General features: G+C 34.1%; 4 protein-coding genes across 4 annotated transcripts; 2 read left to right on the top strand and 2 right to left on the bottom strand.

Annotated features, from left to right (window-relative positions):
* Nucleotides 1-1616: 1616 nt before the first annotated feature.
* On the top strand, nt 1617-8260 carry LOC111506313 (glutathione S-transferase theta-1). Its single transcript, XM_023161347.2, has 5 exons — nt 1617-2001; nt 2090-2180; nt 2243-2393; nt 3892-4075; nt 8032-8260. The coding sequence occupies exons 1-5, from the start codon at nt 1890-1892 to the stop codon at nt 8181-8183; spliced, it is 690 nt and encodes a 229-aa protein (XP_023017115.1). The 5' UTR covers nt 1617-1889; the 3' UTR covers nt 8184-8260.
* LOC111506312 (uncharacterized) lies at nt 4137-8038 on the bottom strand. Its single transcript, XM_023161345.2, has 3 exons — nt 7383-8038; nt 7164-7327; nt 4137-4253 (listed from the first exon to the last, which is right to left on the bottom strand). The coding sequence occupies exons 1-3, from the start codon at nt 7603-7605 to the stop codon at nt 4137-4139; spliced, it is 504 nt and encodes a 167-aa protein (XP_023017113.2). The 5' UTR covers nt 7606-8038.
* A 2014-nt stretch (nt 8261-10274) lies between the features above and the next one.
* On the top strand, nt 10275-15145 carry bai (Transmembrane emp24 domain-containing protein bai). Its single transcript, XM_023161348.2, has 5 exons — nt 10275-10582; nt 10723-10843; nt 14373-14443; nt 14514-14640; nt 14771-15145. The coding sequence occupies exons 1-5, from the start codon at nt 10406-10408 to the stop codon at nt 14890-14892; spliced, it is 618 nt and encodes a 205-aa protein (XP_023017116.1). The 5' UTR covers nt 10275-10405; the 3' UTR covers nt 14893-15145.
* Nucleotides 15146-19755: 4610 nt separating this feature from the next.
* On the bottom strand, nt 19756-27256 carry LOC111506316 (uncharacterized). Its single transcript, XM_023161349.2, has 3 exons — nt 26541-27256; nt 26242-26486; nt 19756-20296 (listed from the first exon to the last, which is right to left on the bottom strand). Exons 1-3 carry the CDS (start codon nt 26754-26756, stop codon nt 19900-19902), a joined length of 858 nt encoding a protein of 285 aa, XP_023017117.2. The 5' UTR covers nt 26757-27256; the 3' UTR covers nt 19756-19899.
* Nucleotides 27257-27881: the final 625 nt, after the last annotated feature.

Below are 27881 nucleotides of genomic sequence, written 5' to 3' on the forward strand. Positions count from 1 at the left end.
CATTTGATGAGATGACTGAACTCGGTAGTGCCAGATGAAGGGTACTATACTTTTGTGATTTGGGATTTACGTTCAAGCACCTTTCATTACCTACTATTTTATAGTCTCAAAACTGAAAACATGAATTTCAATATGAAAAAAACAAAAATGAAAAAATGCATTTTTTTCGAAAATTTTGAATATGAAGCGTGTGACAGCAAAGTTTGTTTTAAAATTACTAAATTTTAACAAAAAAAACCGTCACATGAGCATCATCAACGGCGATCCAGATTTGCTCAAGAATGTCATAATTGGTGACTAATCATGGGTATATCAAAGTCTAATCATTCCAATGGAAGATCCCAGGAGAGCCAAGACTAAAAAAGCACGCCAAGTTCATCAAATGTCAAGGTTTTGCTCACTGTTTTCAGTGTTTTCTCCAACTATCCTGGCATAGTGCCCCAGGAGCTCTTGTTACATGGTCGTACAATCAATAAGGAGTATTATTTAATGCGTCCCTTCCGTGAAGCAATATGAAAAAAACGTCCGATTTTGTGGAAAAACCATTCATGGCTTTTGCATGGGATAATGCACCTGCTCACTCGTCATTGCTTGTTTGTAATTTTTTGGCCAAAAACCGCACCACAATTATGCCTCAGCCACCGTGTTCAACAGCCCCCTGCTACTTTTTCCTGTTCTCTAGGTTGGAGATACTCAAGAGGATTGGATTTTTCAGAAAAAAACAAACATATCGTTCGCCTAATTATCACTAGTTTTTTTTCGTGGTATCACATTTCAGTAATTGTGTGATCATTTCTGTATTTCTAGCTCTTGAATTCATGTCGCAAAACAATCTTACGAAGAAATGTTATTCGAATTGATTATCATACTGTACCTGTATCAATACGTTAAAATGACAAATAATATCTTTATTCATCACAATAAGAAATACAAATGAAATAATATTACATAAAAATGATGAATAGGCGGAGTTCAGCCATAGTAAAAATCAACCAGTAAGTCCACCCCCACTACTTTTATTCATAAATTGACAAAATTCTCGGTGACCTCGAAACGAAATGTGGAGTCAATTTCGTTTTTTTACTATAGGCGTGCGCTCATATAAAAGCGAAACTTAAGGTTATTATAGAATATTTTGTAGTAAATTACTCATTACCAACTACAAAAACTAAAAACAATAATAACAACAGCGAATTAACTAAACACAATATCAATTTTTTATACCTAATCTGATGTCCGTGGGACCGTTAAATCCTTCGATACTACAGCACTGAACGCGTTAGATGAGAGTCTCATCCTAAGAGCGGTTGAAGGTCCTCGGCAACTCGGGCGGATCGCGTGGTGAGATAGCTACTGGTTCTATTATTCTACTGTGGTTCAGCTATAAGAGCTACTTTTGAACCCAACCGTTAACAATAATAATTTTCCAAGTGAAAATTGCATGAAATAAAAAATATCGTGTTGAAAACACCGACATAAAGGTTATGTCGATGGTTGAAACTTTCTAGATCTACATTTAAAATTTGAATGGGTAGTTTTATTTTCACTCGGAGACAAATTATAAGCTTCTCTGAACCTCGCTAAGTTTTCGATATTGGCGCCGCTGTGTTAGCAGATGTAGTGCAATGAAGATTATAGACACCCTAGATCAAATCAAAGATGCCGATTTCGAGTGCCCTGCCCTCTCTGATATTTTAATATTCTGTGACCAGAATAAACTTTGTACTTTTGTAGAGTATTCATATTCTAATTCAGTTTATTAATGTATTTTCGAAATTAGTAATTTGAGTTTCTTTGCTAGGTACTCCCTTTGAGTGTTGCTGGTTCTGGTACCTACATCTTGCTGTTTTTCGGTGTATGAACGAAATTGAATTTCTTGTATATCAATAATGGTCCTTAAATTGTTTTATGATTTACATTCACAACCTTCGCGAGCTCTGTTCATGTTTCTGAAGTTATCCAAAATTCCCTTCCAAAGTTGTGCTGTAGATTTATTGAGAGGTTAATATATTTTTGAACATTTGCTCATACTATTTGAATTATAGTTATTCATAATATAACAGAAAATCTTTAAATTTTTCAATTTTAGGTGAGCATTTAACTAAGGAATTCAAGAAAAATTATTCAAAATTTCAAAAAGTACCATTCATTCACGAAGATGACTTTTTTCTAACTGAAAGGTATTCAAAAATTTGAGTATTGAGATTGAGGTCTTGTGTATGTATGAACATATTATTTTCAGTATTGGTATTTTGCGATATCTCTCTAGACAGTATCCAATAGCAGATCACTGGTACCCAAAGGATAGTAGAAAACAAGCAAAGGTAGATGAGTTGCTTGAATGGCAGCATCTCAATATAAGACTAAACTGTTCAACGTATTTTATAACTAAAGTAAGTAGGACATGAAGGCCACTTTCTAATAGGAATGTTCAAAGTATCCTCAGTCACAATAATATGGCTGGTTCATACATCAAAATTATACTTTATTTTTTTATAACAAATTTGTTACAATGTAAATCGATTAGAGCATTCATTTTTGCCTCAAAGGTTCATATGAAAGCTTCCATTTATTTACATTGTGACAAGTTCATTGAAGTGAAAAGTAAAGTTAAACCGAATATTTGGTTAATAACATCCATTAGCAGAGGTGGTTAAAAAGAAGACTAGAGTAGACAGTTTAAACCTGCTTAGTGTAACCTCAACCTCTATGTGGCCTGGATTATTTGGAAGGCATTTAATATAACTTCTCAAGAGTTGCTTGAGCATTTGTCGGGATATCTTGCATTACCCAATAAAATAGTGATATGTCTTGAACAACTGATGCCATTCTAGAGGACTCTCCTCTTAATATTTGAAAGGATTGGAATCCTTCACAGATCAAGTTACCTCCAGATGGAAAAAAAAGAGAACTCAAAGGTGATTACAGCTCTTTAAAGATGTAACCAGTCCCATATGGATGATAGAAAGATTTGTATTTTTTTTAATGTGGCTCACAAGATGTAATCCTTATTTTTTCCGGGCATGTATCAGCACAAATTCCCAACATAAAGAACACAGCCACAAATATGCCTACTGTTTTTACCTTAATCTTCTATGTTGGAGTGACGGAGCAAAATAACGCACTTCTTCTCAGGACCCACCATGCCCCACATGGCGACCCGTTTCTTCCCTTTTTTATCGTCTGCACCTGAGGTCTCCATTGTATAATTCCATTTTATTCAAGTGTCCTCTGAATGATCAGGGTTCAGTAATTCCTGAGTGTGTTGGCATCCAGTACAGATGTAATCTGTTCCTGTCCGTCGGTTAATTAATCCTTCACCTCATTCTGAGACCAGTATTGATGCCAATCTTTGGTTCATCGATGTCCTGATTGCTACCTGGTTGTGTGTCTTGGATCAACATAATTGAATGATTCATTTTTTCACGATATCTATATCATATAAAAAAAACAAATACCTTGACTTGCTTTTACAGTCACTTAAAAGCCTTTTTTGCAATAATTGTAAAAATTATTACTCGTATCATTACTAACATTTTTCATATAATTAGTTAGTCTTTGAACCAGTCTTTAGCCCGTTAGTTAGCGTAAGAGGTTTGTTTTACTCATCCAATCTACCACTATATGAATGTTGGTTCCATTCAACTTTCCATTTTCACTCAATCTTCTGATCCGTGCTCGGAATCGCACGTTAAAAGGTGGGACCTCATAAATCCCTAGCTTCTACAAGATACTGCTCTTGAGGGTGGCCACAGCTGGGTAATGAAAGAAACAGAATTTAAACAAACATATTTTTCATTCAAAAATTGGATGAATTGTTTCTTTTTATCAGACCTCCATAGTACTTGTAACAGATGGTACCAAAACGATTTTATTTTCCATTTCCAATAGTTCACCATACCTCTAAAAACAGGAAAAGACCCAGTACCTGAGAAGGTGGAGAAAGCAAAAAAGTACATGGTGAAATCCCTTTCCGACTTCGAGGAATTGTTTCTAAGTGGCGATGGCCCATTTGTATTTGGAGATCAAATTTCTTATGCAGACCTTCAGGCAGCTTGCGAGATAGAACAGCCACGTAAGTTATCCGTGTGGAGGGTTGTGATTTGATTCGAAAATACTTATACTCTTATGAGGATTCAAGCAGCATTGAAGGGATACTCAGATGTGGTAATAACTTTTGCTTGGTTATGAAAAGTTCCAATTTCAATGATGAAAAAATATAAACCCCTGAATTCCATGTAACCTTCCACAATCTGAAAAATAAAGTTAAATCAAAAGTTTTTCCTTCATTACACTTCAGCAAATTCTCCATTGATTTACTTTTATTAATTTTTTCAGATTTTGGAAGGTCATACACACAAAAAATGTCTTTCAAAGAATATTTCCCAGCTTTCATTGAAAAGAAGTTGTCATGATTAACACCATTAGTGGGACAATGCAATGGATATATCTGGACTTGCATTGTGTAAAAATGTGTTAACATATTGAAATTCATGAGAAGAAAAAATATATTCAGATGAGTCGGTTAAAAATTTGAATATTAAAAAAAGAGAAGAAAAAAAATGCGTTTGAGATTCACTTATTGTAAAGAAAACACAAGTAGTTGTGTGTATGAAATAATCAGTGGGTCAATTAGCGTCCATATACTTCTGAATATCATTCCTATTGGTTATTTACTTATTTTTTCTCATTTTTGTTTCTTATTATTTTTTTAATTAGTTCATCCCCTGTTTTTTGACAATGGAAGTTCAAACCTGTAACATTCACAGATATATTCAACTTCTGAATGACTTCGAAAATAGGGGAAAGTTCCCGATCCCAAAATAAATGCACGAAATAACACTTCATTCATTCGAACATTGAGTGTGAATGTTCATTGGAGATGAGAGTCTAGTTACAGTGTACTGGAAACGAAACTTTATTGATCAAAGAATGTGTATTTTCATGACTGAAATAATTGTCAATTCGATTTTTCGACATTATTGGCCGTCACATGGGGAATTTTTATGTCTAAAGTTTTGTCTACAACTGCGGTAGACATCAAATGCAGTTAGGCTGTGCCGGGTTTTATTAGTCCATCCGTTAAACCATCGAAGAGAGAGAAATGGACTCCAATACACATATATAAGTAAATAGGACATTGACACGACATAGTTGTATAGGTATATCATCATCAACTGTTTCTTTCATAAAGCTCTAGTTATGACATTATTCACAATTTTATTCGCAAAATTCATGAAAAAAAATAATAGAAAATTAGTTTCACCATTTTAACAAAAATTGAATTATTTGCTTTCAGCACAAAATAATCTATAAAATATAGCATTTTTCAAAATATTATTCAGAAAAAAATTATCACTGCAGAAGATACAAGACACAATAAGGCAGAAAAAACAATGCGTTCATTAATCACTAGTAGCAAGTTGAAAATGTTCAAGGTCATAGGATTCTTTTTTTCCGAGTTTTTTAGGGACTTTTGTAACCTACTCTTCGGTGCTTTGAGTACGATTTTTTGTAACAAGTTTAGTCGCGCAGTGTCTCTGAGACCGGGGTCCGTAATTTTTTTTTCAACAGTTTTTTTTTCATTTGAATGTTCAATGAGGCATAAATAACTTAATTAAATGATGTTTAATGAGTTTTGAGTTGATTTTTTTTCGTGTGTTAAAGGACAACTGAAAAAAAGGATCTGAAAAATATAACATTTTATTGAAATACCTACATCAATAAAAGAAAATAAAAAAAAATCTAAGACAATAAAAAAAAAACGAATACTCTAAGTCACATTTGACACGTGTAGCACTAAAACATGCAATTATTCAACCTCCATCGGGGGTTGTTTGCACCCTGAACATAGTGGTGTAACATGTTCCAAACATATATATTTCCTACAAAGATAACAAAAAAATCTTATTTTTCTATTTTTTCGCCATCCACATTCCTCACATCGACCTGGTGGAATATTGACTTCAACAGCAGTTGATTCTACGCCTGTGATTTCTTGTAGGCGAAGCTTCAGTATCCGTGGAAGACCTGTCAAACATGCCCATGCAGCTAAATGAGGTTTAATCAGATCATTTGCTAAATCGCGTAAAAAATTTCTTCTTAAAATGTTGATGGTCCGATTATTCGCACAAAAAATTACTTGGAATTAATGCCCCCTATATTCAGCATCAAATAAAAAACGACCATCGGCCATCGCCTGGTCCCTCTAGCACAATTGTACGAAGCACAGAGTTTGTCCACGGAATCTACGCCTCTTTTGGTCTTGTTATAGTCTGTTATCATAACTGGTTTATTTAGATTATTTGTACTTTCATCGATCTCATCTTCTTTATGATAACTAGAAACCAGTAGTATATTATTATTCTTTTTGGGTGAATAGGAGACTAAAGTACAGTTTGGTCTGAATCCAAACATACTGGAGTGTGGTGGTCTAGGAACTGGTTTTGTAAATTGCAATGGCAGGCCTCTTCTATTTTTCTTTATTGTACCATATGAAGTTAATTTGAAATTTATTTGTAACTTGTCAACAAGAGGAATCGACATAAACCAGTTGTCCATAGTTACGTTTCGTCCACTGCCTGATATGTGACTGCACATCGTGGTAACTACATCTTCTGAAGCATTGGATACTTTATATATTCCCTCAGGTTGTGTACCAACGTAAACCTCCAGATTGCTTGTGTAAAACATTTTTGCATCGCACAAGCAAATAATTTTATACCATATTTTGTTGGTTTTTTTGGCATATGTTGGCGAAAGGCACATCTTCCGCGAAAAGCTGGAAGCATTTCATCTATAGTTACGAACTCAGAATGGTGATACCCTTTTACACAATGGGATACAAAGAGGTCAAATATCTTACGAATTGGTGCCAATTTATCCAACGCTCTTCTCTCTAGTCTAGTCTCAACATTGTCAAATTTTATATTTCTCAATAAAAATCTAAATCTTTGTAAAGACATCGTCAAATAAAAGATTTCAATTCCGTATCCATCTTTTTTCCATAGATCTTCTAGGTTCAATTTATTTCCTTTCATAATTCCAGCCATATAAATTAATCCCAACAAAGCACGAATTTCAGTGACATCAGTTTTATTTGCATCTCTTTCCCTCGTATATTTAGTTTTTATTTTTTCTATAAAATGGTTAGTGCACATAACAATTTCCGAAAGAATTTCTTCAGTGAAAAAGTGGTTCCATATTTCTAAGGGTCGCTTTAAAAGCCTTGTTGTTTGTATGGGTAGACGTTTTATAATATTTTCTTGTCGTGTTCTAATTGCTGTCCTTGGAGGTTTATGTTTTTTCCAATAAGTGTTGTCTTTAGCTGTAACAAAAAGTACCAAACGTAAGATAAAAAAAATATAGTTAATTTTTGTTACCTATAAAAGATGGACCTGTTATCTGGTAGTTATCATTATTTTCATCAGCATTGTCAATATCTTGTTCGTGGTCACTACTATGTTCAGTGACTTCCTCGTGATCGGATTCATCTATGTCAGATTCATCGAATGGGACTTCAGCATCATTAGTTTCCAAATCCTCTGATAATGTTTCCTCCAATAACCGTTGCAAACGTTCCTGTTCTTTTTCATAAGAGGCCATGGCTAGAAAAGTGAAACAATGAAATAAATAACAAAAAAATAAAGATTTCAGTTACTTCACCCGTAAAAATTGTCACGCGAGTGGTCGCGCCGGACTGGGACACCGGTTTAATTTTTGTAGTCCGATACACAAACTCCACAACGATCAAACTTATACTTTTGATTCGTTCCTTCCGTCGCTACAGCTACTGCGAAAGATGCTCCGGTTCTCCCACCATCTCCCTCGAATTGCTCAAATAGTTTAAAACCCGGTCTCGTAGACAGGTACGCGATTACTGGAAGGGTAATTAACTGGTGCTATGTTCTTATGTTTTGCCTGATGCTTTGTTTATGGCTTTCCTGCTTTTTCCAAGATTGCTTAATTATTTATTGACGCCGTTACAGCGGCAGTGTGTTTGCCAGTGAACTAATATTGAATTTTATGTAGGAATGGTAGGATATAACCCAAGAGATTACTTTCCAAAGATAAAAACATGGTTGGAAAACGTACGGAAAGAATGTAATCCTGTTTATGATGAGGCGCATAATATTGTTAACATGATTGCTGACGATGATGATAATTTGAAAGCGAAGCTGTAAAGGTGATAAATTATTATAATCGTTACAGGTTTTTAAAGAGGTGACAGTTTTTATCAAATTATATTTATAAGTAATAACGTCTTTTAATGAACGTCGACCTAATAATCCATATACTTTTATTTGCCATGAGTTAAAATTTTCTCAAAGACAAAACACAAGCACTACAGGAAAAATGTTGAGGCGCTTTAAAAGCGGTGCCTGTGCGAAATTAGCGATTCACGTTGGATTTGAATCGCTGGAGATTAAATTCATTTTCAAAAACGTTCTCAGGAAGTTTATTACAAATAAACGCAGTTGTCTAAATGAAAGAGTTCTTGAACAGTGAAGTTCGAAGTGTACTGAGTTGAACCTCAAAACGATGAGCAACCACAGTCCATCGCATATTTCTGATATGTACCTACAGTACTTGGTGGAATCAAATGTGCCAAGTCACTTGAACACCTTCCGTGAAAGTATCTATGAAAAAGAGACAAATCTCCAACCTTTTTTTGATGTTCCAGACTATCAAGGTTGCAAGTGATGTTCGTGTCTCCAATCAGGCGGATGGCTCTTTTTTGGATGAAATCCAGCAGCTTCGCGGTATGCTCAGAGACGGAGCCCTATAAACGTGAACAGTACTCCAAAGAAGGTCTGATCTGAGAACCAGCATTTGCAATTCTAGCGACACGATAGCTCCGAGGCATATTGGTGTCCATTTCAACCTCCAACAATCTTATCGAAGCAGAAAGCGGAATTGTCTGTCCTGGCATTATTGTATCTGGTTCGGAGACAATAATCTTTTCAGAGAAAACCTATTCCTGTATTTCGAAACCTAGTTATTTTCACGCCAATTCGGAATCACCTCTAGGTCCTAATTAACATATACAACCTCCTGCTGCCGGTGAACATGTGCATCCGCAGACAATGTCCTGGAATCCAAATGAAATGACGAGACAAGAGTGCTGTCATCAGCAAAGCCATATAGTGGATTTTTGTTTTTTCCCCAATAAGTCGGTGATATATAATATAAAGCAGCTTGGAGACAATATGGATCCTTCGGGAACACCAGTGTTTATGTTGAAAGTATTCGAGAGATATTCAGCGACAGCCACTTGCAGGGAACGTTTTTTCAGGAAACTGGAGAGCCATGCACAACAATGATCCAACAAGTCATAGCATCGAAGTTTGGCCAGCAAACCCTCATGACACACACGGTCGCAAAGGCTTAAGAAATATCAAGCGCAACAGCTCTTGATTCTCCATGTTTCTCGATTGCGTTATTTCAAGTATGGGTGACATACGATAGAAGGTCGCCTGTTGTTCTTTGTTTCCGAAAGCCATATTAATGATTGCTTAAGATGTTAAAGCCTTCCAAATATTTAAGGATATGGAGGTTTACGGCTGTCTCCATGATTTTTGATATCACTGATAGCAAAGCGACTGGTCTATATTTATTTAAAAGATTTTTGTTGCCGTTTTTGGGAATAGGCTGCACGCGAGCAATCTTCCAACAATAAGGAAAAACCCCTTCCTTGTAAGACAGGTTGAAACTGGTGCGAGTTAATTGGCGCACTTTTCAATTACAATGACGGGCACTTCATCAGGACCAGACGCCTTGTTGATATCAAGGCTGTTTCACAATTAGCCAGATTAGACGTTTCCGACATTATGGATCCTAGTGTGAGAATAGTGGGCGGTGGCTTTTCCAAAAAATCGGCTGTGGAGTGGAACGCAAATTGTAGATTTGCTGTTTCTATGACTGTCGTTGCAATTGAACCAGCCGCTTGTGTTAGTGGTGGAATTGTGGATTTTGTAAAGTTTTGATTAACAGCTTCAGCTACCAACTAGAAGGATCTAGACCTGTTGGGATTGGCAAGAGATTAGGGAGTAATATCCCTAATATTATTTGAAATATCGTATTCTTCATCAATATAGTTTGATTAAAAAGTTTTTCTTTGATCAATACCATTTTGAAAGTTTTGGCGTTTTGGTAAATAAGAATAATGGAGAATGTGCTTATAGAACACACCCGTAACCGATTTACGTATGACATTGACATTACATCAACGTGTTTGGTTTTGTCACCGTAGATACTGTGGTTCGTGGTTCTGTCATTCTGTGAAAGAATGGAATGGAATGACGGAATGACACGGAAAAAAAACACAAGAATGGCCACCTCATCGTAAGTCTGTAAACAGGCTGCTTTAAATTTTGAAGAACTTATGAATAGTAAAACTTAAAAAATGAAAATGATTTCATTTAGTTTAGTGATCCTAACATGTTTTGTGTCTGCGAACTGTATTATGTGGACGTTAGAACCAAATTCTCAAAAGTGTTTGAGAGAAGAACTTCAACAAAATATACCTGTTATAGGAGAATTTGAAGTATCAGAAGCCTCAGGACAAACTGTAGATTATGTGGTACGTGTACTGTCACAGTAACAAATGTTTTCAGTTTAGTTTAAATATCATTTTATGAACATTAAGTGTTATACCTATATTTTATCATTTTCTACTGTTGAGAGAAATTTTCGTAAATATTTAGGTGCCTAATTTTTCAGGTTACTGATTCAAAAGGTCACATTTTAGCAAAGAGGCAGGGGATCTCAAAAGGAAAATTTTCTTTCAACACAGAAAGTTATGACACATATGAAATATGTTTTGTTTCTCATGTACCTCAAAGTAAGTAATAATCTTTGATTTTGATTACAGTCTGATGAATTGAAAATAAAACCATCGTTTTTGACTTTCGATATCTTCATAACTATGCTCACTCCGTTATTATTTGGTTACCAATTAGAAATAGTAGAATAAAGAAACGTCAAGAATGACATTAATGGTGGTACCAACGATTTTGACAAACATGTCAACAAATAATATTTATTTCATATTCTTATACGATGGAATCTAAAGATTCCATCGATTGACACAGAATGGAAAGTAACAACGTGAGGAATCAAACAGCATAAAAATGAGGGTAATGGCCATTTGGGTATCGGAATCATAACAAAAAGACATAGCACAAACTATAAAGATTCAACAAAATGAATATTAGTATTGAATGAAAACTGGTATTGATAATTTAAATATTTTCTGGACATTCTTCTGTTTTTTTTTTGGACGAGAGAATCTTTTGTCAATCACTAATTGCTTTGAACTGCAATGCCAACATTCAAAACACCATTTTCGGATATAGGATAAAGAAATAACTTTTGCCTGATTTTTACTGAGTTTTTTATTTGTTAAGACTGGTATCGGTTTGTTAAACCATTCTCAAGTTTACTTGAAAATGCAATAGAAAGGTAGTTCAATGCAAGATTTATTGATAACCTGATCTGCATAAAATACAGGGAATTTGTTGAAAATTTTCAAACAACTTGAAGTGTAGCTAGAGCTAGAGAGGAGCAAGAGAAAAATCTCTGGACGAGAAACAGGTAGAAATTGATCAGTCTGTAGTGAATAACTCCCTGCAGTTCACGACAGCATTCAAGATGAATTTGAAAATACACTTGTTTTTCAAATGAGATGGTAAGCTCCCACATTTTCAGGCCTGTAAGAGATTGATTGGATCAGACATAGCCAGGCATGTGGATAGGTAGGCACGGTCTGTTATAATGACCTGCTAGTTCACAAGATTTGACTCCTCCCAATTTTTTCATTTGGGGCTATATCAAATTGAATGTTTATGTTACGCAACCTGGGACAATATGAAAACTCAGAGACAGAATTACCGAAACTGGTGCTAGCATTCCATTGAATTTGGGACGAGGAATTCTTTCCGTAAGAAGTTATCGAAATTTTAAAAAATGTAGGTCATTGTATATAAAATTTGAATATGGTCTCTATTACATTGAATATGGTCTATATTACAAAAAAAAGTTGATGGGATAAATCTTACATCTTTCCACCTCTTGAGTTATATTTTGATATAATCCTGGACAATAGTAAGCTACTCTTTCGCTTTCACAATAGAGGCATTGATATTTTGGTGGGCTTTGTGTAGTACTTCAATACTGAAGCTTTTTTGTTTTTCTGGGACTACTAGTCTTACCTCGAAATAGAAGACAATCTGGTTCAATTGTTTCATCTATAGTATCTCAGAATGATCATTCAATATGGAGCAACATTTTTTTGATTCAGGTTATCCTTTCTTGACATGTCCTGAAGTACTGAATTATTTTCTGAGTCTCTAATTTGCTTGCTACCATTATAGAGTCAACAAATGCAGATTAATTTTTTCAATATCTAATATCAACGGTTTCGTTTCCGGAACTTCTTGAAAAATGTATTTGCCATGTAAAAATGCTTTCCTGGTGTATATATCCATTTTGGATTGTAGCTGATTCGTTTTAGTCATTGTAATCTTAGTAACATTGGTTGAAAGGTTTTGTATTAATCCCAGTAAAGGTTTATGATCTTATCGACCTTCTTTTGGTATTTTATCTTCCGCAATCTCGAAAATATGAAAATTGTGATGGAGAACTTTATACACATGTAGAAAAAACAAACTTTTTAGTTCACCCCAATAAGTTACTGCGTAAATATCAAAAAAAGTAGTTCAAAAATTATACATTTCGGAGGCTAAAATCTACCTGCGTCTTCAGAATGAACACAATTTAGGTTTATACGCTGTTTTTCCTTTGCTGATTATTTTTATATCTCAACTTCTTCGACAGATGTCAAAGTATTATTGACATCTGTGACAAATATGACTAAATTATTCTTCTAAACTGTTGCCTGGTAAGATAAAAACCGATGCAAAAGAGGAGCTTTAGGTTGTTGCATAAGACTAACTTCTACTCAATATGATGAAATGTTGAAAATGATATGACTAAAAATAAACTACAACTCCAACTCTAGTATGCCTTTAAAAATTGCATGTTTACTCTTCAAATATGAGTTTAAGTGAAACTTACGTTTTATTTTTTGAAAACAATAGACTTTGATCTTTATGATCATATTAAGTTTATCACATTTTTCCAAAATTTAATGTTTAAAACATCAGTTGAAACCTTCAAAACCTTAACAGTAAAGACAAATTTTGAATGTATCTATACAATGGCTACATGCCTTAATCACATTCCTTTTCCTTTGTTATCTCACGTATCTTGAAAGATCTTGCAATGAACATTTTTGTTACAAAAACACTACACTCGGAATCTAGTTCTGATATTCGTATGACCTACTAACAAAGCAACTGGTGATTGAGACAGTCTGGTATTACAGAAAAAGACACCAACATAGTTGTACCAAACTGGACTGTGACTGAAAAAAAAATCCCTGTATTTTTTTTCCGTCCAACAGATCCCAATCCATATAGAGTAGCATCCACCAATGAAGTGATATTTTTTATTTTTATTGAAAATGGGTAAATCTTTGGCTGATATTGGAACTCCTTCAGTTAATTTAAAAAAATCATCTTCATTTGTTTCTCAAATCCACGTATCATTTGTCAGAAGTTCTTTCAATACTTGTTTTTTTTTTGATGATTTATGGATAGAACAAACTTGGTGACAAATAGGTGACTAAATTGCTTTCATTTTTGTTTGTGTTATATTAATTACATTATGGCAAATAGGAGTATCATAACTTAAAAACTTTGATAGTACTAATTGAATTTTTCTCTTATTAAATTTTAAATTGTGATATTTGGCGTCCTCCTCTAATCAATCTCTTGTTCTGTCCTGCTAATCAAGAAAGTCGAATCCACATATTGTGAAACATCATCTTAAACATGTTTGATTGAGTATGGCTGCATCATTTTATATCTTCCTTCTGAAAATAATTTATTACCTTCTGACATCTCTGGACTAGATTTGATACCAAATAGTAATTGAGTAAAATAATATCTTCCATAAGGAATCGCTACACCCGTTACACAAATTAAGTATTATTTTTTATCAAAATAAAATATACGACTTCCAAATCAGAAGAAATTTTAAAATTTCAACAATGAAATTATTTTTTTTATGGGGTTGGTCGATACTTCAAAAAAGTCCATGATAAATGTTTTGAAAAACATTTGATTGAGATTATTCAGTTGTTGGTAAAACATGTGAAAATCTCAAAATAATGTTTTTCAGTACATGAATATTTTTATATTGCTGATTGCTGTTACAGATATAACCCTTGTTCTGATTTTGAATCATTCAAACGGCTGGCTTTGTTTTACTTAATTTCAATAACACTAAAATTCTTTACAATTTTTTAGATTTCAAGGGTATTGCACAGGAAGTTTCATTGGTTACCAAACATGGTATTGAAACGAAGAACTATGACACAGTAAGTGAGGCAACATCTTTTTTTTCTCAAATTCATTTTTGTTTCCACTTCTACACGTTTTTTCTTTAAGCTTGGCGAAGCAGCTCAGCTGAAGCCAATTGAAGTAGAACTAAAACGGTTGGAGGATCTCTCTAATGCCATCGTTCAAGATTTTGCAATCATGAGAAAACGAGAAGAGGAAATGAGAGATACAAATGGTGAGTAATGATTTGTTTTTTACTCACTGTTGTCTTTACTACATCACCTCTATTACAAACAATTGATTCATATATATATATACATATATATATTTTGGTGGAAATATATAATGAAATTTTTTTTTTTCAGAATCAACAAACAGCAGAGTTCTTTATTTCTCAGTATTTTCAATGTGCTGTTTGCTAGGATTAGCAACGTGGCAAGTTTTATACTTACGAACATATTTCAAGGCGAAGAAATTGATTGAATAACAAAAATGTTATAACTTCCATAAAAAATGTCATGTTTTATTTTTTCATGAATCCATAGAAGTCGAAATTTTCACAAGTTTTTTGTCGAAGAAGAGATCTTTGGCTTATTTTTTCAGTAAACTATTGAGGTTCGATGCACACTCATCAGTTCGAACTGATTTGTTTTACTTTGAATTAGGAATTGTTTATAAAAGAATCTGTAATATATTGTAACAATTTTTGTAAAATTATATGATTGTGGTTTCCTATTGAAGTGGCGATTTCTTATGATTACATGTACCCCTTACAAAAGTCCAGTCAAAATTATCAATAAAATTTGTACAGTTAAAAATTCGTAAAGCAAAGGTAAATTTGAGCCTGGGCTGCTTGGACACCTTCTCAGTCAAGAATTCTGCACTACACTTTCCTTCTGTGTCTTGTGCTATAAGAATATATATATATATATATATATATATATATATATATATATATATATATATATATATATATATATATATATTTATATATATAAATTGAAAGGGTAAAATTTTTAGGAGTGATTAATTTTTGGGAAAGAAAGTTTTTGGCTTTCCACTACTCCATCTGATACAAAAAAATGGATGAGAGAATCTTCCAAAGAAAGGAAGGAAGTAATCAATTTGAAAATAAGTAACGCTATACATGGATGTGTAGATCATGTGTCTGAAAGTTACTTCTTTGCATGATCTACACATCCATGTATAGCGTTACTTATTTTCAAATTGATTACTTCCTTCCTTTCTTTGGAAGATTCTCTCATCCATTTTTTTGTATCAGATGGAGTAGTAGAAAGCCAAACACTTTCTTTCCCAAAATATATATATATATATATATATATATATATATATATATATATATATATATATATATATATATATATATATATATATATATATATATATCTTTATATTCTTTATTCTGGATACGTAACTTATATGTCCTAAATTGTAATTTACACTTCCTGTACTTCCCTAATTTTTATAAACTTAGTGCATCAGGAGTAATAACCTAAATATATTGCGAATTATTTGAAATTGTAAAAATTTTTGAAATAATGTTCAAGAATAGATTGTTACTATAGGCAAGCAATAATCTAAAAGTGGTTTTACAATTTTTTGCAAATTATGAAAAAATGCAAAGTACAACATAATATATGAGCGTGCAATCAATAAAAGAACAATTGGAAAAGTTAAGAGAAGATCCAGACACGTTGATTTTCATAATTTATAGTACAGCTACCAAACTGAGTCATGACCGGTGGGAGAAATCTTATCTGCGTAAAGTTTGGGTCGGTGTATGACAAAAAAGTATTAGGAAAAAAAGGATAAAAACTTTTATTTGCAATTTAACGTTTACGGCTCGAATAATCTAACAGGCTGATAATAGATTTCTACGCGTCTACTGCACATCTTGAGGGAGGCGCTTCTCACCGGCCATGACTCAGTGGGGCAGCTGTACCACGCATGCTGTCCCAATAATTTGATTAGATGTTTTTTCAAGTAAGTCAAAAATCGATAATCGTAATAGATACAAAGTTGGTTTAATTGTCCATTTCAGAGCTACATTGCCTATCGATGAGGCCAAACTTATCTGCCGATGGATTTCTGGGAACGTGGGGTTCTTGTTAGGTTTGAGAATCATGGTAACTGTGGCCTTCTTGAAGGAATACGTGAAGTATTGCGGTCGGAGTACAGCATTGATGATGTTCGTTATTGCTGCTTTTCCTTTCCTGGGTAAGGCTTTAGTGCCCGGTTTTTGGTTAGCGAGACCCCTGATGTCTCTGACTTCCTCTGGAGGATGTGGAGTTCCGAGGCTGAGCGTTGTCCCTTCGCTTTCACCTCATTCTGCGCATCTTCTGTTCGATTTGTTGCTGGATTACCTCTTGTGTTATCTGACCCGTAGGTTTAAGCGAGATGCTGGGACGTCCTGTAACACTTGGCTCTATGGATTGCTGAATCACTTGTTGCGAGCCGTGTTTTCGTTTCGATCGCGTTGTGGACGATGCGTGGGTATTTACTCCAGTCGATGATTTTTTCTATTGGGTTTTGTAGCTCCGGTAGTCCTAATACTGTTATAGAATTGAGTTGTGATCCGAGGACCCTTTGCAAGAGTTTCCATCTCCGTGGTGGTGCTGTTCTGCACTTTGGCGATGTCGGAACGTGGTCCACTCGGGTGTAGTAGATTGGGGCCCCTGAGAAGATAACTGCAGTGTCCTCGAACTCTTCCAGGAGTCTCGCAAGGTCCCAGTCTCCCCGGTTCTCATTCTTACAGTTCCATTCGCGCGATTTTACGTTAAAATCGTCAATAGCCAATTTTGGGTGGTCTGGGAAAATTTCTGCTATGTCGTCTTTCTATAGATTTCTCTACAGAGGTAAATATTTGTGACGCCTTACTTTTACTCTAACAGTGACTGTTTCACTTGTTTGGAGTTCCGGTTTTTTGTCCTTGTGCTGCACTAGGTCGGTCCTGACTAGGAAAGCCTTTCTCCTGCAGATACTCGGCCTGACCTGTCGACCATATTGATTTTGAAACCCTGAATGTTCAGATTTTACGCGGCTCTCGGCTTAACTTCCTGAATTGCCGTGACGTCTGTGGGAATGCGCAACTGCAACCCCATTAGCACGTTCTTGCGGCTTGTGATGTCGCTGACATTCCACGATGCTGTCAGGAACTTTTTTGGAATCTTGTAGGAAGGTAGCAAACTATGTGTAGGCCATTGCCTTCCGGATTTGGTCTTCTAGAGGCGTGGTTCTTGGGTGAGTTTTTCTTGAACGCTGCAGTTCTTGGTTTGGGTCGCTGCTTTTCTTTCGGTTTTGCCTGCGCGTTCTCATCAGGCAACGCTATCTTGGGCTTGAGGAACATCATGCACCCTATGTAGCTCTCTGGGTGAACCTATCTGTAGTTTGCTTAGGTCGCCGCCGTTTAGCTCGGCTTTGTCCAGTCTCTCGACTGGTGTTGTTCACCGCATTTCACTCAACGATCTGTCGCATGACTACACTTTTGTGAATGTCCGAAGAACTGGCAACAGATGCATTGTTAAATTAATATCATCCATGCCCATTCGCTGCGGTTCTGAATGTACATACGATTAAGTTAACGCACATGCCAACCTTCAAAATCCTCTCCTCACTATAGTGCAGTGATGTTTTTCGGGAACGAAAAATTGTGCCAATACAAAAATGAAAATTGTACTAAATTACGTTTAATTGTACTGCACTATGTAATATCATGGAACATCATAATAATATAAGTGTTCTGTGAATTTATGATCATATTATGAATATATGAATCATAATACAGGGGTGGGTGGAATTTTCATATCAAAACATGTACATAACACTTTTTTCAAATCGTCCTTTTTCTTGCATAATTTATTTTTCACATGATCTGAAAATAACGCATCCAGAACCAGTGCACAATCAAAAAATAAAATGGAGATATTGCACAAATTATGCCAGGCAAAAGTGAATGAAAGACAAAAACCCTCAACGCTGTTAAGTTGACACTTGATACTGTTGACAGTGTCAACAAAACATCATTTTATTATGTTCATGGGTCATGGCCCATGGGGTCTGTTGTCGAGATCGTGCGTTTGACAAAGTATCGACAGAATGAAATACAGCGATATAAAATACGTATGCTGGACTGCGATACATCATCTGCATATTAATTCATAACTCGAGACTATTGTCTGTCTGTCAAATGTCGAATAAAAATTTTATTTTTTAGAAAAAGAAAGCAAAATTGTACTAAAATGGCGAAAGAGGTACTGCCGTACTGCATTTAGTTCGATTGTACTAGATTCAGTACAATTGTACTGCACGTAACATCACTGCTATAGTGTATCTTCACCGAAAAGAGTTTTCTTGGTTCTGCGTGTTGAAATGAAACTGTAATGTATAATGATGATATTTTTATCAGCCAATTTTGTTGGCGAAACGCGTCTACAGTATAAGCATTTCTTATTCAGTGTTTGAGTAATTAACCTCTGAAGATAGTTTTGAGGAATGATGATTTTTCTTTCAGTGGAAATTTACTGTGGCAGAGTAGCGATACATATTTAGTTAATTTGATATTAAATATTGTTTTTAATTACATATGTTTTTTTTCAGTTTTACATATTCTGTAAAGACAGCACATAACCAATACAAATTAGCTTGAAAAAGTATCATACTAGTTTCACCATGTGAAACAATAGAATTTTAGTGAAAGTATTTAGATGAAAAGTGGTAATATCCTTCAAATTTTCTTGGAGGTTTTTCATCGCCTAATTAATTATAATAATTTTATTAAAACAACGATAAAAATAAAATAAAAACAACAATAAACAATCAACATTTTGATTGATGAATTGTATTTTATTTGGTAGTGAAACGTTTTTCAACAACAGCCTTTACAAGCCCGGATTTTGTTCTTCCGAAATGAAATAAAATCTCTGTAATACTAGCTTTAATCTGTACGTGGGTTTGTACCACAAGTTCTGAATCTGACAAAATTTCTTCTTCAAAGATAGAAATTTATCGATATTATATGGAGTTCCATAGCCAGAGATCGGAGCAGACAAATTAATAAAATTTCTACAAGTTCTCGCGAAACATATTTGCATGATATGCTTCATGCATTTGCTGAGAGATATACACAGACTATGTACAATATGAACAATAATGGAGCCAAATTAGATCAATGTGTTACACCGTTAGGCGCTATATATACCTACACTTCTGATTAGTGCTGAACTGAATAAGCGATGATTGGATGGAAGAGCAATTTCTGCCTTGATATATCATGTGCAGATGTAAGGTTAGGTTAGTATCTCTTGTGCTGAGTAACCTTTCAATAAAATACTTTATCATTATTAGTATTATAATTATTATTAAATATCTAAGTAGGAATATTCTGGTTTTTATCATTCTTCAATTTTTTGTTGAGTGTTACAAACAGAGATATTGAACTGTTTTTCTACAAAATTCTAAGCTACTGGGTAGTAACTTATTTAAATACAGTGATGTAATAGCAAGTTCCAACATTTTGCATTCCTAATTTCTCCATTAATTTTATTGACGCAGTATTTGAGATCAAAACGTTCGTAGTTGGATTTTCACCTTCCTCCGCTATTTGCTTACTCAACAATTTCGTGATAATTGATGCGTAACCCTTTTTCCTATGATTTGGTGCTGTTTGAAGCAGCCCTATTTTACCGACACCAGTTTTCAATGCCCAGGCTACCAATTCATTGGTCGATTCGACAAATAAACCGATTCCTCCATTGTTGTCAATGAAAGCTTCGACATATTCTTGGCTCCCGGGAAATGAGTGAGTCCAAGATGAACTCACCAACTTGGAGTGGTGACTTTCAAGTTTTGCAGATTTCATGCCAGGAGGATATCTGAAAATTTGAAAGTAACATTGGGAAAATTATATAATTTTCACTGGAATTAATTACTAACTGCAAGAAATCATTGTTTTCATATTTTATTCAGAAAAATCATTAAGATTTGAATTACACTAACCTAGAGTTATTCCAAATGGCAAAAAAAATAATTGATTTTGTAAACCAAACTTTGTTGTGGGAAATCGCTACTGAAAAATATTTAAAATGCTCCGAAAGCAGTTCCTGTGCAAATATATCGAGGTTCTCTCTGTATTATATTTATTCAAGGGCAATTTAGGTGTCAAAAACCTAAAAATATAGTGTGCATAGATTTCTGACAGGTATTCAAATTGTTCTGTGTAGTAAAAACAAACTAAAGTGTACTAGAATATTGACTCCTCAAAGGTCAGTAAAATCGTGTATCTGTCATTGAAATACTTGAACCCATCAATAACATCGCTCACTTTTTGAAAAAGAAAGACTTTGATGTGACTCACAGAACAAATAATAATTCAGGCAAATAATGAAACATAATAGGCCATAATAAGACACACCTTTGGCGTGGAATAGATCAGTATATAAGTTGGTCCGTGCCCAAAATTTCATATTGGCTAAACGGGCGGAACTTTTCTCCAAAGAATAAAAGAGCATAGGAGTACTTTGTTGAATGTGAAAACAGATTGGTACTGAAGAGCCCTAAAGACAAGTGTCTTACGGTGAAACATCGATGTCTACCAGTGAGGATGACAGTTTTCCATAACGAATGGTTGGAATACAAACTGAGTAGAGGAAATTGTTTTTTGTATATTTCACTGTTCATATAAAAGTATTTGTTTCGAAAGAATTTTTCTTTCCTGTAATTCAATGTTTATATGAAAGTAGCTGTTTCAGGGCGGCTTTTTCTTCCAGTTTGTGTTTGAAAGCAATTTCTTTGCATGATCTACACATCTATGTATAGAGTTACTACTTTTGGAATTGATTGTTTCCTTCCTTTCTTCGGAAGATCCCCACATTTTCTTTTGTATCAAGATGGAGTCGTAGAAAGCCAAAAACTTTCTTTCCCAAGAATTGAATACTTTCCTTCTATCAAATCTTTTTTCTAATGCATTTGGGAATTACTTGTCCATATAATGAGTTTGTAAAATGTCTTTTCTGTTTTAATTAATGAAAAGTTTTAATTAGTCTATACCTGATCAGGTGGAATTATTAGTCATTAATTTATTTAGTGTGAACACGCCTGAGGATGTTATTGTACAGTGAAATACCTGTTACGGTTTTGTAAATTTCAGTGAAAATCTTACCATTAAGTATGACTTGAATATATATTAATATAACCTATTTTTTTCTGGAGTTCGATTTTAAATTGGTGGAATTAATTTTTAAAAGAAAGTGCTATTATTTTTAACCTCCCATGAAATTGAATTTGAAGAAGCACATATAAAAGTATGGACATTTTTCGTTGGAGCAGAATTAAACTCATGAAATCATGAAAAATCTCGTTCTCGTAAGTGGATGAATTGAAATTCGATGTAGTATTAGACAGAAAATATTTTCTTGTAGGTATTTGAAAATTGTAAGATTAGATTAACGTTTGTATCTGAAAATTCATAAAAAAATGACGTCTGACAGTTTTCGAATTACCAATTTCATGTGAACAAGGTATCAAGGAATCAATAAAATTTTATCTTGAAGGCGCTGTGTCCAATTTTGGAGTGTTGAAACTTTCAATTGTTTTTTTTCTTTTTAGTTTTTCTATTGAATGCATCATCTGTTATTCTTTCATAATGTAATGTCGTTGTCATATATGTTACTGTTATATACTACGAAATTTGTATTAAAGACATTTCGAATGTCTTTACCTTCGAAACTTCGAAGTTCACTTTGTATTATTGCTTTCATTTGGAGAATATAATTTTTGTAGAATAAACTTCTTGAAGTTTCTTTCAAATGAATATAACCTACAGCGATTGCCACTTTTGAACAGGCACTGCTCTCAAAGCCAGTGGTAGATTAACACATTTGCCACCAGTAGGCTATTCAAATTTTGCCGCATTCTTCTGACCTCTGCATTTCGATACCCTACACGGACAAAAGACGGTGGACGAAAATATTTTAGAATTAAAAGACTAAAAAATGATTTTGTTTTTTAAAAAATTCATATCTTATGAAAAATTAAGAACTGATTCCAGTCATTCTAAACCTTTCCAGTAAATTTTCTAAACCAGTTTAAATTTTCTGAGTTTGTAAATAATGTTCAAAAAAATGTTTAAAATCTGTTTTTAACATCATTGGATTCCAAAAATAACTGCACAGTTTCTAAACAATTGGTATACTCATCACAATTCTGTCTGTCTGTTTAAAATCTGTTTTTCCGTTAACCAGCTGTCGCACCCCTATGAACGACAACACTCAGAAGTCGAAACTTGTGCGAGCTAAGGATTAACGAGGTCTCATCTTTTAACGTGTGATTCTTAACACGGGTTGGACGATAGCAAGTGAAGATCGATCGTTCAGACTAGGGCTTGAACAACCGACCAACACGGCAGTCAATTCGAGTGAGTGAACAAAGCACCCACGCCGAACCGCTTGGCTACCGACCGACAATTATTAAATTATATAAGAATACTTGTACTAATTTTTGAAAAATGATTGACAAATTATGTATACAACCCACTAAACACTTTTAATTAGAAATTGCAAGACGCAATTATCCGAGGTGACTTTTGTTTTGACAAAAATTAAATACGAGACGGGACGACGGGACTTCCCAGTTTGTAAAATATATTATAATCTTTATTGAAATAGGAAACCTAATATACATATCTATGAGTGTACTAATAACACCAGCACAATGAAATATAAAAAAAATGTATGTAAAAAAATTTAAAATTAAACAATTTGAGATATAAACTAGCATGTAGCCTGACAGTGAACATTACATATAAAGATTTCAGTATCATATGTTAAGTAAATTTAAATAGATAATGAAATATATGTACATATCTACATTAAATTATTATTAAAACAGTGATACTTGGTTTCATAACAGATACAAATACCCTAGTGAACAATTGAAAACAATTAAAAACAATAAATGCTAGCCAATAATGTCCCAAATAATTCCACATAACTATACAATTTGTATTCTATTACTTTTTTTTAATTCTATAAGTGCTCTTTTAAAGTCTTTTATCCATTGAACTCGTGGAAGCCCTTAAAAATTAACGAATTCATGGTACTTCCGAATGCCGGTCTGTTTATATGTGTATTATTGGAATTTCTTGTATTATAATTATGAATGTTTTTATTGTATTCGATGTAATCTTTAAAATATTCTGGTGCCATTCCATTTACGATTTTGTATACTAGAGTCATTGTAAAATAATAGAGTCTACTTTCAACTGACAACCAATTCAAACAATCAAGCATACTTTTTATGGGAGTACGGAGATTTGTTTTCAAGATTACTCTCATCTCTCAATTTTGTAGTTTTTGTAACATATTTAATTTATTGAGGTTAAATAAAAATAATAATGACGCACAATAATCAAAGTGTGGTTGAATAACGGTATTGTAAACTGTTACTTTGGACTGCATTGACAAATTTTGTGCTATTCTACTGAAAAAATATAGTTTTTTCGATATTTTCTTATGTATATATTCAAAATGATTGTCAAAATTTGAAAAATTATCCAGTTGAAAACCAAGGTCTTTGACTGATGACACAACTTCAATTTTTTCATTATTGATATTGAGGTTTATACCGTTGATATCTAGAGAACTGTATTTATATTTCGTGGTGAATATCATTGCTTTTGTTTTTGTTACGTTTAACTTCAATTTGTTAGTGCATAAATACTCATTTACCGCTCTTAAAATCCCACCCATTTTATGAATAGCTCTATATCTAAATTCATATCGCTACACATGAGCAACGTATCATCAGCAAATAGGTTTATGAACTCAGATTCAATAAAAAGTTCAATATCGTTCAAATATAAAACAAAAACAAGTGGGCCCAGAACGCTACCTTGGGGAACACCTACATCAATGTCTTTTTCATTTGATAGTGCATCTTTTGAACGGACTTTCTGTTTTCTATTGTTCAAATAATCACTGAACCATTCTAACACCTTTCCATCAATCCCATATTGAGCCAATTTCAACAACATAATTTTTCTATCAATTGTCTCAAAAGTTTTTTTTAAGTCTAAAAATACAGCAATAACATATTTCTGGTTATCCAAGTTAGTTTTAATATTACATATTGTGAGCTGTAATGCTGTTTCACATGAGAAGTTTTTACGGAAACCCGATTGATTATCTATCGAAATTGAATTTTTATTGACGTGATGTAATAATTGATCATATACAGCAACTTCCAGAATGTTTTCAATTGGGGGCAAAGTATTAATAGCCGCTCTATATCTTTCTATCTTGCTCCCGAACTCAGTGCTGTCACACGTAACGTGACGTTTGGCTCCCACGGCGACACAGCCCCCCCCGCGCTTTCATTTTGGCCAGACACTCTTAGCCAGGCCGTACACGGACCACATATTTGCAGTTGAGGCAACCACAACATTGTGACCACGTTGACTGCATTTCGCGGTTGACCCAACCACATTTTTGTGGTCGACTTGCGGTCATATAAACCGCACTTGCAGTTGAGGCAACTGACATCACAAATTGAATGCTGTGAGACCAATATGAGAAAAAGTACACCACGGTGTTTGCGGTTGGGTACGACTGCAAGTTTGTGGTTAGTGTACGGCGGATGCCGCGATGACATCTCGGTGGAGATCAGCAGCAAGTTGACTGCAGACGTCCGTTTTGACTTTTGTGAACGCCCGTGTACGTGTAGTACAGTATTTCTTAAGGGCGGCTTGAGTTCTCTGGAACACGACTACAACTGTGTGGTCGAGCCTACCGAAAAATGTGGCTCGTGTACGGGCGCACTTAGCGAATGATCGTCATTCGTTCCCGCACGTCCCGCACCGCAATCCAAATAAGACTACCAACACAAATACGTAGTATAAAAAAGTATTAGCAGATTGACAAACGTCAAATTCTCCACTTTGACAGGTTCAGTTAAATCGTGAAATCTAATGATATTTAGGTATTTATTTATTTTTCATTTCTGTAAGACAAAACAGTTTTTGGCACAAATTTGCCGCCCCCTAAAATCCGCCTCCCTAGGCTCAAGCCTACTCAGTCTGCTAGTAAATCCGCCACTGTTCAAAGCATACCTACTTATGTTTCCATAAAAATATCTCTGTGCGAAAAGAAAATTATCAATTACCAAGACGTATTTTGAGTTGCATATTTAATTATATCCAACATACATTAACGCAAGATACCTCACCGACATTAGTCTCGCAGATGTTTCTCGTTCATTCAGCAGCATGACCATGCTGAAATTCTTCGAGTAGATCTCCTACATACCGATTTCGAGGTATTATCTCTCATTGGTGCAGGAAAGATCCGACCCAAATAACAAAATTCCTGAGAATTGATTAATTTCAACGCGGCTCAACTGCATGTATGAAACCGTCGTCTTGTTAACTAGTAAAAGCTCCATGGGATGTTTATTCTCCCCAAGCGGGAAAGAAACATTCCATTCATCAGTTTTTTGACAGAAAAAATTTGAATACCGTATCGAGGAGAGATGCAAATATGAGATATGCATACATATTTCGAAATGAAATTTCGAAATATTCATCTCTCTAGGTTATGTTAAATGCCTGCTGAAAACAACTAATTTCCCAACTTATACCATGCTGGACATTGAATTATATCCCACAGAAATTTATGCAAGATAGCTCACAGAGATTATTACCTGTAGTCACTTTTGTTAGATAAGAATTTCTCTCGTCTGTTATCATACTTCTGTGATTGGTAAGTTATTTACAAATAAGGTGAACAAAAGTGATTGTAATATTTTCAACAATTTTTAAACTTACTCTATTTGGAATTTCAAAGCATCCTTCCTACACATGGTGTAAATGTAGTTGACATTTGTTTTCTCGATTTTCAGAGCCATATCTTCAATCACACGTAAAATCGTAGGGTAAAGACAATTAGGTAAGGCATAAAACACCACCTTATTTTTATTGAAATCTATCCTATTCGTTTTCATTAAAGTTTCATATATTTTTTCATCGTTGTTGGTTAAGGTGAAAATTGCAACTTGATATTTATGAGGGAACTGAAAAATGACGATAAAAATTGTCAACATTGAAAAACACCTTTATATACTCACCTGCATTAAAGCAAAGAATAAGCTACCATTTTCTTTCCAGCTGTCTCCAGGAGACATGAAGGTTATAAAATTTTTTCCTGCTTCTCTTAGCTTTTTGCCATGCCTCAAAAGACTGCTAGCGTAAGGAACTTTCCCGGATTTCCTGTATGTATCTGCTAACGTGTCCAAAAATTTATTGGGAATATCGACCAGAATTTCATCAAGTTGTTCACTCATTTTTACAGTTATTTTTGTTGTTTTATGTGACTAAAATTTCTTGCAATGATATTTGTTCTACATAATTTTCGTTTATCATCTTGATACGTACACAAACCGAAGCCACTTATCGAGATAATTTATGCTGATAACGTCACTATAGAAAAATAATTTATACCATTAGGATATCAGCTTAATCATATCTGATTTTTTTGTGAAGAAGTCGCCTTCTATAGATTTTGTTCGGAAGCTTTTATGAGTTTTTTTGAAAAATTAAAAGTTGAGGTTCTCAGCTTGCTTGACAAAAATAGTGTACATACGACTTTCAGTGACAGCTGCAAAAATTTAGGTGTACTCATAGATTCTAAATTATGTTTCAAAGCACATGTTACGGAAAAACTTCGAAAAGGTTACGCGTCGTTGAAGTTGGTATATCAGCAGAGAATATATTTAAGTTTGGAAGTGAACAAAATGTTGAGCGATACTATGATATTGTCCCATTTCAATCACTGTGACTTTGTTTATGGTTCATGTATAAATTGTGGTGATACATCACATTAGGAGGAGAGAAAGAATTTCACATAAGCTGAAGGACGCGGAATGGTTGAGAGTATGTATAACAGACTCAAATTACATGCTCTTAGTTTTTACTATAAAATACTAAAATTCAAAAATCCCAAATATTTACATAGGAAAGTTATATATAGTGCATGTGCATCATGTCAATGTTCGGAGAAAAAATATGATCCATATTCCTGCACACAATAAAATCAATGAAACATGTTTTTTTTTAAATACTCCTTAATTATATTTCAGTTCTAATTATATCCTGGTGTAACTATAGCTAGAATGTTTATTTATTTTTGTTGTGGTGTATGTGGGAGTATTGGTTTTAAGATGTAGCTTAATCCATTTATTTACCTCGTTATGTGATCTACTGAAATATTTCATATTATGGTAAATAATAAATCATTGTTTCATCTCGATGCTGCAAGCTCTTTAGGGAAAACAATATTCAATCATGATTCTCTTTCTGCTTTAAATAAATTGCCTGATCATATAAAAAACTGTGGAAGTATAGTAAAATTAAAAAAATTATTAAAAGAATTTATACTTCAGGAAAGAAACTTAGGATAAATGAAATAT

The sequence above is a fragment of the Leptinotarsa decemlineata genome, unplaced genomic scaffold (genome assembly GCF_025532065.1).
Source record: "Leptinotarsa decemlineata unplaced genomic scaffold, Ldec_3_MD MMD2_tig00026307_RagTag_RagTag, whole genome shotgun sequence".
In the NCBI taxonomy this organism is placed as follows: domain Eukaryota; kingdom Metazoa; phylum Arthropoda; class Insecta; order Coleoptera; family Chrysomelidae; genus Leptinotarsa; species Leptinotarsa decemlineata.

Excerpts from the sequence above, each read along its gene's own strand:
- LOC111506313 (XM_023161347.2), top strand. The coding sequence starts at position 1,890 with ATGGTCCTTAAATTGTTTTATGATTTACATTCACAACCTTCGCGAGCT. Across the intron at positions 2,002-2,089 it reads TGCTGTAGATTTATTGAGAG|GTGAGCATTTAACTAAGGAA; the intron begins GTTAATATATTT and ends TTTCAATTTTAG. Across the intron at positions 2,394-3,891 it reads CAACGTATTTTATAACTAAA|TTCACCATACCTCTAAAAAC; the intron begins GTAAGTAGGACA and ends CATTTCCAATAG.
- LOC111506312 (XM_023161345.2), bottom strand. The coding sequence starts at position 7,605 with ATGGCCTCTTATGAAAAAGAACAGGAACGTTTGCAACGGTTATTGGAG. Across the intron at positions 7,328-7,382 it reads AACAGGTCCATCTTTTATAG|CTAAAGACAACACTTATTGG; the intron begins GTAACAAAAATT and ends TTTTTGTTACAG. Across the intron at positions 4,254-7,163 it reads AAGAAATTCTTTCGGAAATT|ATTGTGGAAGGTTACATGGA; the intron begins GTTATGTGCACT and ends TTTATTTTTCAG.
- bai (XM_023161348.2), top strand. The coding sequence starts at position 10,406 with ATGAAAATGATTTCATTTAGTTTAGTGATCCTAACATGTTTTGTGTCT. Across the intron at positions 10,583-10,722 it reads GACAAACTGTAGATTATGTG|GTTACTGATTCAAAAGGTCA; the intron begins GTACGTGTACTG and ends CTAATTTTTCAG. Across the intron at positions 14,444-14,513 it reads AAACGAAGAACTATGACACA|CTTGGCGAAGCAGCTCAGCT; the intron begins GTAAGTGAGGCA and ends TTTTTCTTTAAG.
- LOC111506316 (XM_023161349.2), bottom strand. The coding sequence starts at position 26,756 with ATGAGTGAACAACTTGATGAAATTCTGGTCGATATTCCCAATAAATTT. Across the intron at positions 26,487-26,540 it reads TATTCTTTGCTTTAATGCAG|TTCCCTCATAAATATCAAGT; the intron begins GTGAGTATATAA and ends GTCATTTTTCAG. Across the intron at positions 20,297-26,241 it reads GCTTTGAAATTCCAAATAGA|ATATCCTCCTGGCATGAAAT; the intron begins GTAAGTTTAAAA and ends TCAAATTTTCAG.